The 20,464-nt window shown below is 37.6% G+C and overlaps 1 protein-coding gene across 15 annotated transcripts in view; it reads right to left on the bottom strand.

The window, feature by feature from the left end:
- Positions 1 to 20,464, bottom strand: part of obscn (obscurin, cytoskeletal calmodulin and titin-interacting RhoGEF) — a 73,461-nt gene that overhangs the window by 8,295 nt on the left and 44,702 nt on the right. For 11 of the 15 annotated variants that reach the window (XM_015398948.1, XM_015398934.1, XM_015398941.1 and 8 more), the window contains 24 exons: positions 19,354 to 19,611; positions 18,928 to 19,194; positions 18,501 to 18,773; positions 13,366 to 13,632; positions 12,881 to 13,156; positions 11,931 to 12,203; positions 11,545 to 11,835; positions 8,014 to 9,339; positions 7,247 to 7,528; positions 7,084 to 7,165; positions 6,879 to 7,003; positions 5,307 to 5,504; positions 5,150 to 5,182; positions 4,967 to 5,065; positions 4,659 to 4,877; positions 4,485 to 4,518; positions 4,357 to 4,409; positions 4,145 to 4,243; positions 3,390 to 3,446; positions 2,561 to 2,700; positions 1,066 to 1,266; positions 890 to 966; positions 640 to 810; positions 381 to 540 (listed from right to left, as the gene is read on the bottom strand). In XM_015398948.1, the coding sequence (XP_015254434.1) occupies positions 381 to 540; positions 640 to 810; positions 890 to 966; positions 1,066 to 1,266; positions 2,561 to 2,700; positions 3,390 to 3,446; positions 4,145 to 4,243; positions 4,357 to 4,409; positions 4,485 to 4,518; positions 4,659 to 4,877; positions 4,967 to 5,065; positions 5,150 to 5,182; positions 5,307 to 5,504; positions 6,879 to 7,003; positions 7,084 to 7,165; positions 7,247 to 7,528; positions 8,014 to 9,339; positions 11,545 to 11,835; positions 11,931 to 12,203; positions 12,881 to 13,156; positions 13,366 to 13,632; positions 18,501 to 18,773; positions 18,928 to 19,194; positions 19,354 to 19,611 (5,261 nt within the window). The remainder of the gene's footprint in view (positions 1 to 380; positions 541 to 639; positions 811 to 889; positions 967 to 1,065; positions 1,267 to 2,560; positions 2,701 to 3,389; positions 3,447 to 4,144; positions 4,244 to 4,356; positions 4,410 to 4,484; positions 4,519 to 4,658; positions 4,878 to 4,966; positions 5,066 to 5,149; positions 5,183 to 5,306; positions 5,505 to 6,878; positions 7,004 to 7,083; positions 7,166 to 7,246; positions 7,529 to 8,013; positions 9,340 to 11,544; positions 11,836 to 11,930; positions 12,204 to 12,880; positions 13,157 to 13,365; positions 13,633 to 18,500; positions 18,774 to 18,927; positions 19,195 to 19,353; positions 19,612 to 20,464) is intronic. The other 4 variants (XM_015398937.1, XM_015398939.1, XM_015398944.1 and 1 more) reach the window with 4 other exon arrangements.

The raw sequence follows: 20,464 nt of genomic DNA, 5'->3' as shown, positions 1-20,464 counted from the left end.
CAAAGGGAATGGAAACACTGATCTATTCAACTGCCCTTTAATGCAGTCTTCCACAGTGAATCTCTACCATTTTTTCAAAATAGCTCAATCAGACTCAGACTTGATGAGTAATTGTGAGAAGTGATTTTTACATTTTGCCACAACTCTCAGATTGGTTATGTTCAGGAATTTGTGATATTCTGACTTAACAATGTCCTCAAGGCTGCTCCTCTGCTTAATGCTTTTCATGTAATTGTGTCTACTGCAAAAAATTATACGAAAGTATGTTAATTGTTGTATTTTTACCTAATAAATTATGAAAAGGAATGTTCTTCTATATTTTTACAAGGTGCTTCATGGGTGGAAGGTGAATAAAGGTTCCACTTATCAGAAATAGATACCTTGAAAAATCGATGGACAGTCTTGTCACTGACAGCAGATTCAGCTTGACACTGTCCTACAAGATACTGAAGGTACTGTTCAAACCCTTCCTTGTTCTTCAGGAAGCACATAGCTACATCATCATCTGTGTCACAGTCTTGTAACCTAGGAAGGAATGTCCTAGAAACAAAATTTGGCAGACAGACAAACTTATTTGATGCTGTCCTTTTTATGATTTACCAAATCTTGCTGATAATTATGTTTAAGACGTTGGCTCACTTGGAATGGAAGGACTTGATGTCATCAACGTTCCTAAAGATGGTCTCTTTCTGGCTGCAGACATCAGGTGGAGCATCCGAACTGTCAGCTTGCTTGAGGTGGTGAGATGTGAAGAATTCGACCTCCCTCACAAACTGTGATTCTCCATTGATTAGATCCTGCATCAGTTGACTGTATGCACCAAATGACATTTTGTTAGTGTATGTTGCTGCATATTTAAGTTTCTAACTTTCAATTTCGCTCCACTTACAATAACTTCCTCTTGTATTCCCCTTCAGAAACCTCTTCCACACTTGTTTCTGGAAGATCTCCAGCATCAGCTGAGAGCTAGAATAAAAATTATAGTCATTCACAAACCAAACGGCTGCAGAAAATATAATGAAAATAAAATCAATAATGCATAAATATGTTTAACGAAAAACATACTTTGATTTTTTTGTCCAAGTAGGCAGGGGACACCCAGCCTTGTCGTGATGGTGTTGTTTTGGTCGGTTTGGTCCGAACCAACCATTTAAGAGGATGAGCCGAGTCCAAAACCTCCACATACTGTCCCTCTTTGAGAGAGATTGAGTCTTTACTTGCAATGGTGGGGTTATAGTCCGCTGATGCCACATAAATGTCAAACATCTACAATGATATGACATAAGGTTTTTCATCAGTGATGTGAAGCTTGAGGACTTCAGATAGATACAATTTTCTTTCTTGCTTTTTTGCTGTTTCTTATCATTCAATCATTTAATCAACCTATCAACTTTTGGTGACAGACATGATTGAAAATAGATTGAAAAAAGAATAAACTAAAGTACAAAATAAATATGACATCTTGCTACTGAATGTTCAAAGCAAGTCTGAATAAGAATCAGAATCAAGTTTACTGCCAAGTAGGTTTGCACTATTACAAGGAATTTGACTTGGTTTCGAGCCTGGCCTTAAAAACAGCAAAGATAATAATGGTACGAATGTCACGAGGCAATTTGTTCCTGAGCCTAGGCCCAGCGATTGAGAAGGCCCCGTCCCACCAGTATGCAGCTCTAGGGACATCTCACAAGAGCTAGTTTGACCTTAAGTCCCTAGTTAGGTTACAAACACATAAGAGTTCAGACAGGTATGGTGGCGCAGGAACATTAAGAGCTTTAAAAACAAATAGTAAAATGTAAAATTAATCATATAATAAAGATGAAGCCAGTGAACAGGAAATAAGACTGGGGTTATGTGCTGTTGTGGCTTTTATTGGTTGAAAAGCAAGAAAAAAAGCATTTTGTACCAACTCAAGAGGATTATGATCTGCTATAGATTTAAACATAGGTTTTCTCTTTCTTTTTACTTTTCAAAAACCTCTTTGTGGGTCTGCTTAGTGGTACAGTGGGTAGCATTGCTGCCTTGCAGCAAGAAGGTACTGAGTTTGATTCCCAGCCAGGGGTCTTCCTGCATGAGGTTTGCATATTTTCCCTGAGCATGTGTGGGTTCTCTCCGGGCACTCCAGCTTCCTCCCACAGTCCAAAACATGACTGTTAGGTTAATTAGCTTTCCAAAAAAAATTCTCCTTAGGTTTGAGTGTGTGTGAATGATTGTTTTCCTGTTTGTCTCTGTGTTGCCTTGCGATGGGTGAACTGTCCAGGATGTACCCCATCTCTCGTCCATAGTAAGCTGGAGATATGCACCAGCACCTGTTGCAACCCCGCTTTGGATAAGCGTCATGGAAAAAAACGTACTTAATGTTTCTACTAAGTCATTAATTTATCTCTAATCATTGCTATTAGTGCGCATTGGTTTATTTCAATTGCTGACATTTATATTCATCAAGAAACTCTTTATAGAAACAAACAAACTGAATTTGAAGGTGGCTTCCCCACTCAGATGTAAATGTGATGTAAACTCTGTTATCAAGCAAACAAGACTGTTCTGGTTCCACAGTTCCTACCTCTCCTCTGGCGTCTCCTTCATCTGACTCTGAGGAGGAGTCTGCAATGAGGGAAGGAGGTCGAGAGCGGCCATGATGGGGTGATGGAGAAGGAGTTTTGGTCTCATCGTCACTGTCGGCACCTGGTACTCGTAACGAAGCTTGGACAACAAGGTTAGGAAAGCAGTTAGAGCAGAGATACAACATGCAGGGCGTGTCCTTTCAGTGTTTATTGTTTTAAAAATGATCAATGTTCTGTATTAAAAACAAATTTAATCAAGAGAGAAATTATTTAATTTGTTGGCTTTAACATTTGGGCCAGTTATTAATACTCCGTTGAATTAGGTTATTACAATTTAGCTTGCTAAAGGTAGTGAGTCCAAATTCACTATTCTACCAATAACTTCTGCACTTGTTGTCTTGATATAAAAAACCTGAGGAATATTTTAGCTAAAGAATATTTTTCAAATTAAAATTATGAAAAAGATCAGAATTAAGCAATTTATTGGTTTGCTAAACAATGCATTTCTACTGCGTTAGTGGCAACATGCAACATGCCCAACATGCCTCGTATCCCAGCTGTAGGCTGATTGAGGCGTTACATCTTGTTTGAAAGGATGAGAACATTAATTTATATAAATTTAAAGGAAAAGAGGGGAGCTGACATATAAAAGAAAGATTTAATCTTCTACTATAAGAAGAAAATAAAGGCAATTGCGTAAAATCCATGAAAACAAGAATTTCTGTTATCATCTTTCTGATGCAAACTTGTTTAAGCTCATCTAAGAATATAAATATGTCTGAAAGAATTGTAGATTAATTGTGATGCTGATGCATTTGGTATACATACTGGCAGATTTGGGCCAAGATTTCATCCACTGGAGCACTTCGTGATTCTGTAAACTGTCTGAATAACAAATTGATTATTGGGTGAACATTTAAATGTGGGAACTGATAAAGAAAATGAGTTTTGTGGTTAAGGATCTCTGTGTGAAGTTAGGACAGGTTTTAAATTCCCCTGCATGATGATGAAACACAGCATGCAGAGAAAAGGTAAAAAAAAAAAATAAAAAAAAAAAGGTGAGAAAAAAGATGTGGAAGCAATAAAAAAAATGCTGTCAGGTTTGTTTTCAGTTCCTAATAAATACAAATGAATAATTTATGATAATTTGGTTTAAGAATTTTAGTGATTAAACATGAATGTTTCCACAGAGTTTATGTGCTGGTAGAAAAAAAAGCAGCAAAAACCACAAAACCTGACATGAGGAACAAAGCAATTAGCTTGTAAGAGCAGAGAGGAGAAAACCAGGCTAACATCAAGTTTTTTTTAATACTTGATGATCAGCCATGCAAACATAATATGACTTGCATAACTTATGCCTGTATGATGATGGTGTTAAAATGAGACGAGGGACATGTTACTAAAGAGCACACCACAACGTTATATTAGTATTGAGCTACATTTTACCTACCTTCTTAAACTAAAAACATCCTCTTCTATTTTGTTGCTTATCCATTAAGCTATTTAAGAGTAAACCTTAACGATAAACTAAAATTCAAAGTGAATATCCAAAGGATTTTTCTAAACTGGTATCAGATACTTACCTTGGGTGATCTTTGCTGAAACCATTTCAGTGATCTGAGAAGTGAGTTTCATGAGAAATTCCTCCGAGCCAACTTCCCCTAAGTAGGGTATTTTACGTTCTTATAATATGGAAAAAAGTAGGAGAAAAAACACCATCAATTTCACAGCAGTTTGTGATGCATTAAATGTTAAACAACCAAGCAATATGAATATTTCATCATTTTTGTTTTACCACTGCCTCTGCCAGCCTCATCTTCCGGGGGACTAACAGTAATCCCAAGGACCCTAAAAAGAATGAAATGTTACACACGCATCATACATGTATGTGTAACACGGATGACTATATATGTTCATTCTTACTCTGAAGCTGCAGTATCTTTCTTTAGTTGCGGTGCTGTGTAAAAAGAGGATAGGATGCACTTAGTTATAGTTACAAATACTAAGCAGCCTTTACTTGATGTACTGAAAGTCTGCTTGTCACTTTAGTGTTGTCAAGAATTTAAGATTAAGTAAAAAATATAAAGTTTTCCTTACCATCATCCACCTGGAGCTGACAGTTACAGAGCGACTGCCCTGCTCTATTTGTTGCAATACACGTGTAGGTCCCGGAATGCTCCTGGTGTACATCCATCAATATAAGGCTGTGCTGGCGACCAGAGCTTGCTATTTTGTATCCTTTAGTATCAGGTTTAATCCACAAAACATCCTCTGATGATTTCTCCCTCAGCCAGGAGACTGTGGGAGTAGGAGATCCTGAAAGAGTACAGTCAACAAACACATCAGAGAACACCTGGGGGTTTGGGTTGGGGGTTAAAGACATTTAAAAAGGAATGTGAACTGACCTTCTACCTTGACAGAGAGAGTGATGCTTGCACCTTGTTTCACCTTTCTGTTGCTGAACCTCTCAAGGAAGCGGGGTGGCACCAGTGGCTCCTTGGCGTCTTTTCAAAATGATTATAAGAGATGTTTAAAGACTTTTAAATGTTTACAGTTTGTCGCAATTAACAGGATGAAGAGTAATTTACCTTTTTTATCAGGTGGTAAAATCTCCCCTGGACCTGGTACAGAATCCAAACATTATTATTGTTGTTATCAGCTTTACCTGAATGCTGAACTACAGTGGTGCCTGTGTTGTTTTTGCATGATCTGAATTGTTATCTACTTAGGTATTTGTGTACATACTCAGTACTATCAAACGGGCAGAGGAGTACGCAGAGCCAGCTGCATTGCTTATGTAAGCAGAATACTCCCCCATGTCTTCTCTCTTCACTTCAAAGATCTCCACTGCATGAACATCTCTCCTTGCTGACAGCTGAATCCTTTTTGATGGTCGGAGAGGCTGGCTGTCTTTGAACCAGTATACTTTAGGTGTAGGGAACCCTGTCATACAGAAAGATGATCAATTCCCACTATCTTTTCACCCATATTTGTATAATCTATTAAATACATATTTCAAAAAGTTAAATCACACAAAATTCAGTTTTAAGTGTTTTTATATGTGAAAAAATACTTACAAAAACGATAAATGATATAATGAAATACAGCTCAAAAAGATCAAACAAAAGCTAAGCAGTACAAAATTGCAAATACAAAGAAATTTAAATATGAGTTATTTTCAGAGGTATAAATTAACGAAGTACAAATACTTCGTTACTGTACTTAAGTACACTTTTTAGGTATCTATACTTTACTCCATTACTTATTTTCTCATTACACTCATTACATTTTCACACAAGTAGCTGTACTTTCTATTCCTTACATTTTTAAAACAAACGTTGCTCGTTACTCTTGTCTTCGGTTTAATGTTTATAAATATTTATTTCACGTCATGTGCGTCATCCAATGCAGATCATTGGCTCCATCCACATCTAGTGAAAACTACTGTAATTGGATGAGTCATATAACGCAAACACTCATTGGTTAGCTAAAGGAAATCATCAGAAGCAAACAGGTATTCTTTTAACTGTAAACATGAACTGTCTATGCCATGCTACAATGTCGGATTCAGAAAAAAATGTTGAAATGTGTGAAAGGTCGGAGACAGGCGAGAGCGTATCGGGAGATGGAGAGGAGACCTCCATCATCCTTGGCCCTATTACAAAGAAATATTCAAAGTAGTCGAAAAATTGAGATTTTAATTCATATCGTGGCATATGGCTGATTTTTAAAGGTTACTTTATACTTTTATACTTCAAGTAATTTTTGGAGCACATACTTTTTCACTTTTACTTTTACCAGAGTTTTTTTAAACTGCAGTATCTATACTCCTACTCAAGTAACAAATGTGTGTACTTTTGACACCACTGGTTATTTAAATTGAGTCCTTAGGCCAATATACAGTGCTTGACACTATCGATGCTACAAGCGGGCCTCCCTTCTTGAAATAAGGGAGAGGCTGGGAGAAGACGGACCGTCATTGGCCAGGTCGTGTGACCTTGAAGAACGTATGGCTTTACGGCCACAGGCTCTTACATTGTCATGGGGCTAAGGCTTTTGCTCTATACTATTTTTCTGCCTGCTCGACTACTGGTCATGCCTGAGGCAAGGAAAAAGTTTAAACCTTCTGAGGGGACTAAAAAGAGAAAATGTGAAAGGGATCTTGCTCGTGGAAAAACAAGAGTCGATCATGGAAAGGGTTTGTTCGTTGGTGCATCTGAAATATGTAGCCAGATGTAAAACCAATTCTCTGTTCTCTGTTTTGAAATCTTTTCGAGGAGACGATATACAATCAGCTAACATATATGGTGGCCTTACCTTTAACTTTGAGTTGCAATTTAGCAATAGGTGAACCTGGACTGACGTGAACATCGTGAAGTTCATCTACAACCTGTGGCAGCTGATCGTCTTCACTTACAGATTCGAAGGTTTCAGTTTCTCTACTGCATACAAAATACAAATACAATATATATAAACATATAAGATATTCCGATCAATTCAATATAAGAAAAGCTGTATTTACCTTGACACATAGCCTTTGGCACTGACATAAGAGGAGGTCTCAGTGGCATCTGCAGCAGTGTCATAATCTGAGCTGCACGACACTTATAGAGATAATACACTTTATTTAATAATGCTGACTTAAAAGAGGTGTATTTTGTTTATGTTCATTCATTTCTACTTACTGTCAACTCTGAGTTCAGCTTTAGTGGCAGCAATCCCACTGCTGTTTTCGGCTGTGCAACGATAAACTCCCATGTCAGTTGGCAACACAGATGTGATGATGAGCTGGTGGCAACCCTCTTGGTCCTCGTTGATCATGTAATGATCATTTTCCTCCAGTAGCTTGCCATCCTTATACCATCGAACAGTGGGAGGGGGCTTGCCGATTACAACGCAATCAAAGCTGACGGGATAGCCATCAGGAACATCCTGACTTTGCAGCTCAGTCAGAAACACTGGGGCAGCTGGGAAACAAGAAGGAATGGATTGATAGGCAAGTAAACACTGACTCCTTGGTGGAATGTAATATATACACAGCATAACTCTCACTCTGGGCTGGAATATTAATGATTTAGATTTTTTTTTACAGCACAAGGTCCCACGTAATACTGATATGGAAGCCAATTTGTCAATGTTTATTGTTCCCTTGGTAAAAATGTGAAAAATAAGAAGAATATGTATAAAGCCCCCTCTGAATCAATACTACTTATCTTTTGCAATAAGTTGTAGGTCTTTTGTGGAAGTGCTTTACTAGCTTTACATATTTAGAGGCTAACAAATTGATTATTGTTTGAAATAGACCTCAAATCCAGTCATATTGGAGGAATGCCCCTTGTGACTGGTGGTATACATTGATATAACATAGTTTAGGTGTATGAAAATGTTTAGAAGACACTGTAGGCAATACTATGAAGAAAATGTATTAATGAATTATAACTTCAATTCTTACCTGGAGCTCCAGTCAGTAAAGCAGGAGGTTGCCTATCTTGTGTCGGGGTCTGTGTACCATCCTGGATGTAGCCCATCTTTTTAATTCGCAGCTCTACTTTGTGAAGACCAGCTGTTATGATGGCAGTCTCTACAGGCACCCCATGGACAGTGAACATCTCCTGGAATCTCTTAGAGGCTACCTCAGCATCTGCTCGGGTTTCAAAGCGAATGTAGATGTAATTTTCATCCTCACGGTAAGAGTGAGGGTCTGGGGGACGCATGTCCCCTTCATCTGCGCTGATAAAGGGTTCTTCCTCAACGTCAGGTGGGAGGCGAGTGCGGAGAAGGCGCCTCAGGCGTTTACTTGCCTGTCGCAGTGACTCATCCATCTCGCTACCAGAGGAACTCTCAGGCTCACTGTCGGCACTGTAACCTATGGTGAGGGGTCGGCGGCCCGATGATTCCCTTACTGTTCCTACAGTCACCTTAGCACTGTGAGATGTTACTCCAAACTTGTTGGTGACCTCACAGGTGTAAACACCAGTATCTTTTGTGGTGATGGCAGTAATGACTAGAGAGCAGGTGCCATCATTGTAGATATCTATATGATGATGTTTTCCATCCAGCAGTAATTCTCCGTCCTTCATCCAGCTTACCTTATCTGGTTTACCTTCTGTCACGCATTCAAGATGTATGGTGTCATTCGGTTCTTTAGTTTGGTCCTTAAAGACCTCTTTGAAGATGGGCCGCATGTCCTTGCGAGCCTTGTAACCCTTGAAGGCGGCTTGTATCTTGATGGCAGCATCGGTAAGCCCGGGTTCCTCCTCTTTTGTGATCTCCATGATGCCGGCCTCATGAGAAGAAAGCTGTATTTCTTCTGCTTTCTGTATTATTGTGGCTTTTGTTTCAGTCTGCTGCACCGTTTTTTGCTCTACCATTTGGAAATGTGCGAAGAACTTCTCGGCTGTAAGACTCTCTGCCTCTTTGGTTTCTGTTGATTCAGTCTTGCTGCTCTTTTTGAGGTAAGACACAAGTGAGGAGCCTCCAGTAACAATCTCTTCTTCAGAACTGATGGATTTGACAGTTTCTGTCTGTTTCTTGGACACAGCATCGTGTTCCCTCTCAGTTGCCCTGATTTCAACCTTTTCTCCAGACACAGACTCTTTCTGTTGTTTTTTGCCCCCTCTACCATTCTCCTCAGGTTGTTCTGAGATGGAGTCTAATGTGGGCTCTCTGCTCATGCGCCGTTTCTTTGCCGAGGCGTCCCACAGGTCATGAAGCTCCCCTTCCTCAGCAGCCTCAGGAGGCAGACTGGGCTGTTCCATTACTGCTGCCTGTTTTGCATCTGCATATATGACCACAATACAGTTGAAATTGTTATCCATGGGGTTCAATAACACCAGTACTTCAACATTACCTAAAACTAACTTGCCAAGATGAGCCAGAATATGTAAAATATAAATACTGAATAAATTTACATATAGTGAAATATTTCATGTCTTTTCTTTGTTAATTTAAATAGTAGCGGCTTACAGCGAATGAAAACATTAAACCCAGCGTTTAAAGAAGATCCTAATATTTTAGAAAATCCCAACAGACGTGTGAATGGTACAATGGATTTGATAAAAGATTTGACCAACCTCAGTCTATAACACGGTTCCCTAAATGATCACTAGTTGTAGAAACTTCAAACTATGTGAAACAATTTGCCCCTCTCTGCTTTTCCTACAGACTATAGAATCATGGTTTTCAAATGAAATGTTAACTTTATATTTTTATCAGGATAGAGAACATTGGACCATTGTCTAATAATCCATGTGAAGCGTAGCTAAAGTTGTCTCTGGTACAGTAGCAGCTTTGTAAAAGGATAACTTTGCTTGTCTATTATTGTCATCAAGGTATTTCTGTATGTTCAAGTGTTTTGTTCAGTGTGTAGTTTGGAAAAAAACTCTCATGTCTCATACTTAGCTGGTTCCCTCTGTGTTTAACACTGTGTTTATTTGTCACCTTTCATTATTTCTTCAACTCTCTCCTATTTGCCTGAATTAGCTTTGCTACACAGGTCTTCCAAAGCTACAATTATCTCTGCTATGTCTGCTCTTTATTTCTCCCAAACGACTCCCTGCACTGAATTTCTACTAATGTACAAGAATGCATGTCATATTCTAATTTCCTAAATTTAAAATTTTCAGTAGCATAGCTTTCAAATCACCTGAAATATATCACATACCTAAAATGTATAATATCTATATATGTATATTACCTTCTATGTATAATCAGTCTACAAAACACAATCATCATCTTTTTTATAGTATTACTGTACACCTGAACAGTATCTGCATGCAGATAATACCCCTTCATTTCAAAGCTATGTTTTAAAAAATGACATAATTATCAAGTCTTCAATATTACCCCACAACCTCCCTATCAAAACTTAACTGTAGATAGAGTGTATTCTACAAGTTTTTGATTTATATGTTATAACACAAAGGAAATATCATTAATACAGCTTATTGGTACACAAACGATTTGATTTAAGGCTCCAATATGAAAACCGCATCCAAAATCAATACCTGATATTGTTGTCTTTATGGCTGATAGCCAATATTAATCAATACTATATACTTTTCTACTTTTTGGACACTGTGAAAAAAACTACCAACAGTGCTGACAATGCTTCTCTGCTTCAGAAGAACACCCACAATCATGTAACTTTGCCTGCAAGCTGATTTTTCTTGTTACATTTGCGTTCTCAAGCCCACAGAAATCCATATTTTGCCGCTTTTACTGCAACCCATCAGGACAGACACAAAACAATAGGGCAATCACGTTGCAGTTTTATGGTTTATAGGTAGCTGTGATGAAAGCAAGAGCTGCTTAGCCCACAGTCAAACCAAAATAAACCTGGCAGTGCAGGGGTACATAGTAGTAGCTGCTAATATTACATCTATTTTGTCAGAATTCCCAAAGGAAAAGCAAGAATGTTTTTTCTCATGCCGTCTTCTGACATGTTCATGACTGGATAAATCCAAATGTTGGTAGGAGGGCACTAGGTGTCGCGTCAACCAATCAGCTCGCAGCTGAATTCTTCTGAATGTCTTTCCTTTCCCAGATTCGAGGGAAGGAGTCCTAAAATGATAATGTGTGAAACTGAACCTGAGTTCCACATATTACCAATCTGGCTCATCAGGTTCTCTGTTACACATCCTGTGCTGCATCACTTTCACTGTCACATGACCACCACCACCCCCCACCCTCGCCCATGAAACAAAAAACAACAGCTAGATGGAAATAAACATTTGTTGTTAATATTCGCCCAGGTTTAGTTTTTATACTGATACATTAAAAATGACCAACATTGGTCGATACTGTTGTTAATAATGATATGTTGTGCATCCCTTAATTCAAAAGTTTACGATATAGTATTATTCCGCATTTATCGTCATCATGTTCGATGAAAGTACAAATGTGTAGATTTTGAGACTACAGCACTCATCTTCATGACAATGCAAAACAGTTATTAAAAAGTAATCAGAGCTTGCCCACTCACCAAGCTGCACTGTCAGAGGAAGCTCAACGGGCTCTCCAGTTCCAGCTTTGTTAATTGCTGCCACTCTGAACCTGTAGCCACTCCCAGGCACCAGATTTTCCACTACAAATTCAGTGTTGCAAACAGGCTCAGAATGACATGGAAGCCAAAGGGCACTGTCCACCAGTCGCATTTCCACCCTGTAACCTATGATAGGACTCCCTCCATCGTGAAGAGGAGTAAACCAGGAGAGAGTCACAGACTCTGTAGTTTTAGAGAGGACTTCTGGATCCTCTGGAGGATCAGGCACAGCTGTTGTTGTAAATAAAAGGAAAAGCAAAAGTTTTACACACAAAAATAAAACAATAGCTACAGAAATCAATGCATCTTGCTCATGAAAGTCTTACTGATGATGGTGAGTTTGGCCAAAGAGAGAGCATCCCTGGCTGCGAATGTAATTTCCTGCTGGGGCATGAGCGGAGCCTGTCTCAGGAGAAGGTGATAAGTACTGCCGTCCACCCTCATAGTCCAGAGATCGCTGGGTTTGAGTTCAACTCCGTTAGCATACCAGGCCACGTCTGTTGCAGGAACAGGCTCAGTAACCTTTACACAGAACTCAACTTTCTCTCCGACAGCTACCACTTTGTCCTCCAAACCCTGCACAATGTCCAGCTTCCAGCCTTAAAACAGGGGGGAGAGAAATCACAATGTGATACTGAAAATCTTTCTGATTAAAATGTGTTATAAAGACAGGTTCATTCACATATTGAAGTTTATATTTAAGACTTTTCATAGTTCTTAGTTCTTTATTATTGTTTTTAACAATGTGAAATATAACAGTACCTATAACAGTATACTATTGGGAATAATATTCTATGCAGCAATTTGTAAGAAAAACAAAAGAAGGAAAGAAGGGATGGTTTTAAAGGAAGGAAAGACACTGATGGGCAAAGCGAAAAATTAGTGGTTCAAGAAAGAAAGAAAGAAAGAAAGAAAGAAAGAAAGAAAGAAAGGAAGGAGTGCGGAAAGATGGAAGGTAAGGACAAAAGGAAGGGTGCAGGAGTAAAATAAAGCAAAAAAAAGGGGACATAATGAGGGTGAGAAATAAGGTCAAAGAGGAAGGAAGACAGGAAGGACACAAGAAGAAACAATGACAGGAATGGCACAACATTTTGACAAAAAATTAAGGAATGAAGTATGGAATAATGAATATTCTCCCATACTTATCCAATTTTATAAAATAATAAAATAAATCTTAAGAATCTCTCAACCTTTTCCAGCCTGTAAAGGAACCCTATATAGAGAGTTACAGTCTAAGCAAGCTAGTTTGCTTTGTCTTTCAGTTTGGAAGACCTACCTTTGACTGTAAGCTGTGCAGAGGTGGAAGCTGTACCAGCTTTAAATGTCACTGTGCAACTGTCTTTCTCATGCAGATCTTTCAAGAGCAACAGATGGCGACGACCACTTTCAAAGGACACAATCTCTGCTTTAGGTGACTCCTTCACTGGCTTTCCATCTAGAAGCCAGTTGCAGTCTTTGCTCTCAGGGCGAGAGAGGGCACACTCAAACAACGCTTCTCCCCCATCAAACGTTTCTGCATTTTCTAGGCCCTGGACGATGTTAATTGGTTTGGCTGGGGAAATAGAAAGACAATAACATCTTATCAACAAAAGAAGACTGAAGATATTTTCACCCTACCACACAAGTCTGATATTTAAAGGTTTTGTGGATAGGTGTATACCGGTATTTCATAAAAATCCACATGAGATTAGTTGAAGGGTATCACCAAGAAGAGGTGATTCTTTTAAGTCTGGTGATCTTTCTATCTAGAGGGAAGCTCACCTTCCACATGAAGTGAAGCGACCCCACAGGTACCCTCTGCCTCACAGGAATACGTCCCCATGTCATCACGGGAAACACGGTTAATGAACAAGCGAGCGACACTCCAGTCCTGCTCCACTACCACCCTTCGGCCATCAGGCTGCAAAAGCTGCCCATCTTTTCTCCACTGAGCTTTTACTGGCCTGGAAAACTGGCAGATGAACTCAGCTTGTTGGTTTTCAACCACCCAAAGGTCCTCCATGTCGTTCACCACCTCAACTGTGGGATCTGTGACCAGGGTTGGGGCAAGAGGTTTGTAATCGGTTGAAGAAGGGTCATATTGTCAGGACTTAGCCAGGAATATGACTTGAACATGCCAAATAATATATGGGCTTTGTAACCCCCTTCAAAGACATTTATTATGCGTATATTTTTCTTTGATACTTTTTTTGTCTCAAATTCTACTTAACTAATACAATACACTTAAAACAAACATAAGTAATGATGGGGATTAAAAAGTCCAACAATGCTGGCAGCTGACTGGATAGAAGGGCTGACAAATAGACAGTGCCAATGCTGCCCATTTGCCAACTCAAGGCAGATGTAGGACAGTTAGGGGCTTTAGTGTTCGAATGTTAGGGTAATGATAGGATGGGGTAGGTGAATGAGAGCATCTAGCCAGTCTGGATGGGTGGAGCAGCACTTTTTTGTGATGTTCTTAACTCAGTTTACAAAACAAAATGAAATTCAGTATATGTATCATGTTTTTGTTTTTTTGATGGAACCAAATGCTAAACAGAAATGAGCCACTGTTTAGGGATGCATACAGTTAAGGCTGCACTGCTAATAATAATCACGATCATGCCTTAAAAAAATAAAAAAATTATAACAATATATATATTACCTCTTACCATCATCTAGTCACTGTTTTACCTTTTTTGTATCTGTTATCCACACAATAATAATAACATTATCACCCTATAGTATTTTCATCTATTTCACAACAGAGCCATTGGTAAAGAGATTCGTTTGAAGGATACATTGACCTTGGAACTACTGGCAGGTTAACTACGATGATAATTAGATTATTGCAATTTTAATGCAAATTTAAATACTTATAGATTGTTTAAGACAATTTGTCGGCTGATAAGAAAGCTTTCCAAATGGTTTACCAAAATTAAAGGGGCATAAAGAAGTCAGCTGTTCACTGGTGTCAACCTATATTAGTCTTGATCTGTCCTTACTGGTGACTATCCAGAAACTCAAAAATTACATTTGTTATGGAAGGGGCCGAAATGTATATTTTCCAATGCAAAGAGATGTAAGGAAATATTTATAAGGGGACAGAAACACATCTGTGATTCAATCAGGCTTCTTGTGTGCAAGAGAGAGAGAGAGAGAGAGAGCAAGACCTAAAAGAAAACAGGAAGGCTCAATGCAGTACAACAAAACTGTTCTGTGTTTTCCTTCTGGATATCAAACTTCTATCTGTTATTAAAATGAAAATTGTTTAGCAAATCTCAGTTGGAATCAGCATTTTTCCAGAATGTGCACATGGAGACTGATGGTTTTGTAAAACTAACCATCCTAGTCTTGCTAATCTAATTTTTGTGCTAACCATGCCTATTGATAATCTAAGATAAAAAAATTTAAAATATTTACTTACAGTTCTTAGGTTTTAGAAAAGAAACCAGAATCAGCTTAAGTCATCAACAGGTTATCAACAGGTTTCGGTTTTTCAAAAACTGGATAATGCAAATAAGCCTTAATATATATGGTGACACATCAAGCTTTTTTTTCCATTTACCTAAATGTGTTGTAAATGTACTGCTGACTAATAAGAGAATACATTTTAACTTAGAAGGCAGTACTAACTGCCAATTACATACATGACAATTACATAAATACAAACATATGCAGTTTTTTTGTATTGTTTCTTCTTAAATATTTTTGTTCTTCATTCTTTAAATGCATAATTTTATTTCAGATAATCTTACTTTATCTTTAAAATATCTTTTCTGTTTTGGGCCAATGTACAAATTAGAGGCACAACATCATTCAGAAACAGTCTCTTTCTAAAAGATCTTGTTCACAATCGTGATTATCAGTTTTCCATTTCGGCAGCCCAAAATACACCAATTATTACAAAAACAGAATACGGATAGAATCAGCTGTTATCTTATAATGAGTTTTTTAATGGACTTTGGGGATTCAAATTCCCATGGAACTACTCTGAACAGTTCTGACTATATATTAGTTGTGATGCTGCACCCAGTTGTGTTTTGATGATAACAAAGCATACAGCACAAAACTCTCAGCAATATCATTGACAATATTAAAAACAATCTTGATCATGCACAGTGATGTACAGAATTCTAAAAGTATCTGATATTAAAGTTGTTTTTTTTAACTGAACCCTATAAAAATATGTCACAAAGAATAACAATATTCACATAATATTTGCTATTTTTGTAATCCACTAATATTAATTTAACTATCTCAAATGAATAATGGTTGTTGTTTTGTAAACCTATGACAACAACTGAAAATGAGGAGTCACAAAAGTGCCACAAAAATACTGAATTAAAGGAAAAGTCTGGTCACATTCAGAATACAAACTTCAGAAAGTACTTTAAGTATGAAATTATTTCATACTTTTCAATAAATACGGTAAGTGCTTTTAATTAAGAGTAACTTCATTTGAATTTACTTTACCAGAGACATCCATGTTTTTCAAAGAATGCTACTGCCACGTACTGGTTTGTGACATCACAGTGCGGTATCGGCTGTTAAGCAGGTCCCAGTGCTGTATCTGGTGTTTGTCACAACGCACTATCATCCATGATGGTGATGTACAGTGCACTATGTGGAGCGAAGATTAACGGATTTAAAACTTTGCCCAGAAGTTTGATGGCAAGTCCTCCCTCTTCAAGTTGGCAATCCAATGACAAACCCTTGGTGGATCATGAATTGGAAACGAGAAATGACATTTTTTTTTTCACTTCTACCCGATGTATTACAACATCCAACTGCCATGCACATGGGCAATATCAGTTTAACTATAGCTCTCGCGAATTTCAGTTGTGAAGTTCTCTCAAAATCTTGAATACTTTTTGTTGATTGCAGGTGTGTCTAGTAGTTCCCATTGGTTTTGCTTCTAAAGCCGCAAGAATGACGCTCTGCATACCACACCGTGACGTCACTGCAGGAAGATGTCAGGAGTTAGGTGTTACTATATTTGGCCAAAAATGGCCAGTCCCGGACTCAGTGATCACAACGAAAAATATTGTATTTATTTGTCTGCTGATTAACGCTAAATTCATTAAATCAACACGAACGTGTTATTTTTAGGGTATAAAAAATGACTCATTGGTTATTCCTTGCTGACCACACTTTTCCTTTAAAGCATTTAAAAATATCTTAATATCAACATTAAAAACTACATCTAAAATACAGTAAATTAATTTTATGTGCAAATACTGTATAGTCCCTGATTGGCTCGTGCATGCTCTTGCATGTGTTTAATAAGCGTTCCCTCTTGGGAGTGAGTATAGGGTTGTGCATGTGTTTTTTTTTTGTTTTTTGTTTTGTTTTTTAAGTGGAGAGGGAGGGTCTTTTCATAAAGTCATGAAAATCCTCCATTATACCATTAAGGTTTGCATGTATAAAAACAGATGCAAATTTGATAGCAGGCACAGAGCTAATCTACTAACAAAATGCAGCCAGAATTGTGTCTGTGATAAAAGCAAAATAGCAGGCATTGTCCATTTAGATTATGTATCTTCAATAATATGTAGAAAAAATAGTAAGCAGACCCTGCAAAAACTGGAAGAATATGCATACTGTATATAAATACCATCCACAATGACATCTATCAAGGCTGAATTAGATTGAGGGTGCAGTTCATATGTCTATATTTAGGACATTGAAATTCAAAATCGAACTCACACACAAATTGTCTGCAGGTCATGGTGGAAAGATGAACGCATATGTCCCTTTGCTCTCTTAAGGTTCCATGGTGACAATCAGTACATGCAAAATCTTTTAAATAGGGTTGTCCACACAATTTTTGCATTTATAATTTGTTGCATATGAAATCTTAATAGATCGCTTACAACATGCCCACTAAGTGCAAGTGCAAGTTTTTGTTTGGACAAAGTGCCTCATATTTGGGATCTTAGCAGATCAGGGCCATAAAGTTCAAAGTGTTTAACATTGTTTGACAAGTAATTAAATAATTTCATGAGAAATTACTCATAAAATGTCAACAATGCAATACACACAACACTTATGTCTTAAATAAAAAATACAAAATAATCTAAAGAGAAGTAAATGCATCTACAATTATTTAAATGTGTCAATGATTTTTCAGATACAATAAAATGATTAAATGTAGAATTCAATTGTATGGCGATCACACGTCTGTTGATTTGTCTGAGGGCAGCAGTGTTGGCTATATAGATGACTAACTACTGTTAGAAAGGGAATTTGTGTATCAGTGACTGATTATAGTTTGAAGAGCTTTGGTGTCCTCAGACTAGAAAAAGCTCTGTATAAATATAAACTATTTAACATATTTTAAAACAAGTTTTGATGACTTTGTTACTTTTGTGCCCCATGCAATAATTTAAACCAGCAGTCCCTAATAGTCTCAGTCACATGCATTTCTTGGAAAAAATATTACAGAATTCATGGAAGAGACCAGGCTTAGACAGGGAAATAAAAGGCTATATTTTTTCTCTGCCAACAAGTTCTAAAAGACCTAAGAACCGCTAAAGGTTCTTAGTCCTTAGGGATCACAAATTTACAAAATTAAAAATGAAACAGACCCCAGCATGTACGTAGTTTAGATTCACACATTTGTTTGAAAATGTTAGCTCAATGTAAGTAGTTTTGAACCCAAAAACAAAAATTGTGCAAGGCAGCATATCATCAAATACATCCTAAAACAACAACTTTATTAACAAACAGAATAATTTGTATATTTAAGAGATGTTTGGATTTGCTTTCTGTTCTAGTTATTGAATGACACATTTAAATAATAGTTCATTATTTATTTTTCTTGAAATTTGGCACTTTTGGAGCTCTGCATTTAATGGAGGGTATTAAATGTCTTAGTTTAATTTCTGCAAGACTAAGATCCTTAAACAGAATACCTTTGACTAAGAGCTTGGCAGATGAGGTTAAGTTGCCCACTTTGAATGTGACAGTGCCCGAGTCGTCCGTAGCCAGGTTCATAAAGGTGAGTGTATGGATAAAGCCTTGTTCCACCCCTATTTTAATACAGGGGCTGTTCTCCAACAAGGTGCCATCCAGCCACCACTGCACCTTACCAGGCGCCCTTCCAGACAGCTGGCAGGAGAATGTTGCCAATTCCCCAACAAAGACATCAGTGGTTTTAAGACCAGTAACAATGAAGACTTCTTTCACTGTTGAGTGAAAAATACACACATGCACACACTAAGCTTTAAACATACTCATTATCAGCACTGTATTGGTTTGAAAAACCAAACAAGATGACATTATACCAGACAGACATTACACAATCAAGACAGACATAGAAAGAACAACAATGGACACTACCTTTTACTGCCAAAGAAGCTGTAGTGAGCTGTTCTCCTGCATCACAAGTGTAGTAACCACTGTCTTCGGATTCCAGGTTATGAATACAGAGCTCTTGAATGCACCCCTCCTGCTTTATCTCATACTTCTTACTAGGCCGGAGGACAATGCCTCCTTTCCGCCACTCAACTCGAACACCTGGCTTAGACACCTCACAGTGCAGGGTGATATCATCACCCTCGATGGTTTCCTGGTTCTTGAGCTCTTTTTGGAAGAACACTGGGGCACCTGGCAGGTTGGTAAAGTATGACATTACTTGGAGGTGCTGACAGAAACTTACATAAAGATTTGAAACAACATGTTTTTGTCTGTGTAACCAGACTGGGTATTTCTTGGTTCCTATCAAGGCCCAGTTTTCAATATAAATGGCAATGATTTTTGGTTTACCTTGCACAGTTAAAGTGACCTCACATTGTGCATCCCCAGTGTCACACAGGTATTTTCCTGAGTCCTCGGGCAACAAGTTGTGGATTCGAAGCTGATGTACTGCACCATTCTTCCTCAGATCATACTTGATTCCTGCTTGGATTGGCACATTGTTCCTCATCCAAGTGACAGAGGCATTGGAGTTGGAGATGCAGCAGCTAAATGTGACTGTTTCACCCTCCACTGCTGTGGTGTTTTGAGGTTTCTCTAATATTACGACTGTAAATATGGGAAAAACAGGGATTATTAGTCTCACAGCTGTACTTTAATTTTGACTTATATTATATGACATTAATTAAATTCCAAGGCGGTTCCAAGTCTTTTTTTCTGTCATAAGCAAGACCGGGTTCTTTCACCTGTCAAGTTCAAAGCCAAGGCAAGCAAATCTTGAGTGGAGTCAAAGTATTTAAAATTGAATTTAATTAATTAATTAACAATTGAATAGAGTAATAATACTCTTACACTTTTTTTAAATTATTTCAAAAAGGTTTTGTTTGGCAGAGCTACAAGCAAGAGAAAGTAAACTTCAAAGTTATTTATAAATCAGTGCCGATGGTACCTTTAGCAGGAACTGTGTACTTAAACTCACAAAACATCTGATGAATTAAGAAAATTACAATATTTCTAGTAGAAAAAAACTATTCCTAGCACAAAAATCAATCTATAAATAAGTACAGACTTTTTAAAATAGGGGAATTTAGTTCTCATCGAACTGGTAAGTAAAATTATCAGATAAAGGAAGGAGTAATTAGGTCCATAAAGTAGGATACTTGCGTTGTACTTGAAATAAGGTAGTAGATGAGTGTATTTATTCCATTGGTAGATCAACTTAAATTATATTTTATTCTATGTTGGGTTATATGTGAGGATTATCAGAATTTTTTAAAAAACTGATAGGAAAGTAATGAATCCAATTCAAAAAGGGGGGTTTACATGGCATCCATCTTTCCCATATCAGGGAAATCCAACATATTGGATTGGATCTTACAAATTGTAATTGCATATTGAAAATGAAATCAGTAAATAAAATATGTAACCTAACTATCATTGAAATGTTGCCAACATTGCATTT

This window comes from Cyprinodon variegatus, unplaced genomic scaffold (assembly GCF_000732505.1).
Source record: "Cyprinodon variegatus isolate N-32 unplaced genomic scaffold, C_variegatus-1.0 Scaffold974, whole genome shotgun sequence".
Classification (NCBI taxonomy): Eukaryota; Metazoa; Chordata; class Actinopteri; order Cyprinodontiformes; family Cyprinodontidae; genus Cyprinodon; species Cyprinodon variegatus.
The sequence above is the reverse complement of the archived record's forward strand: the minus strand, read 5'-3'. Positions and strand labels throughout refer to the sequence as shown.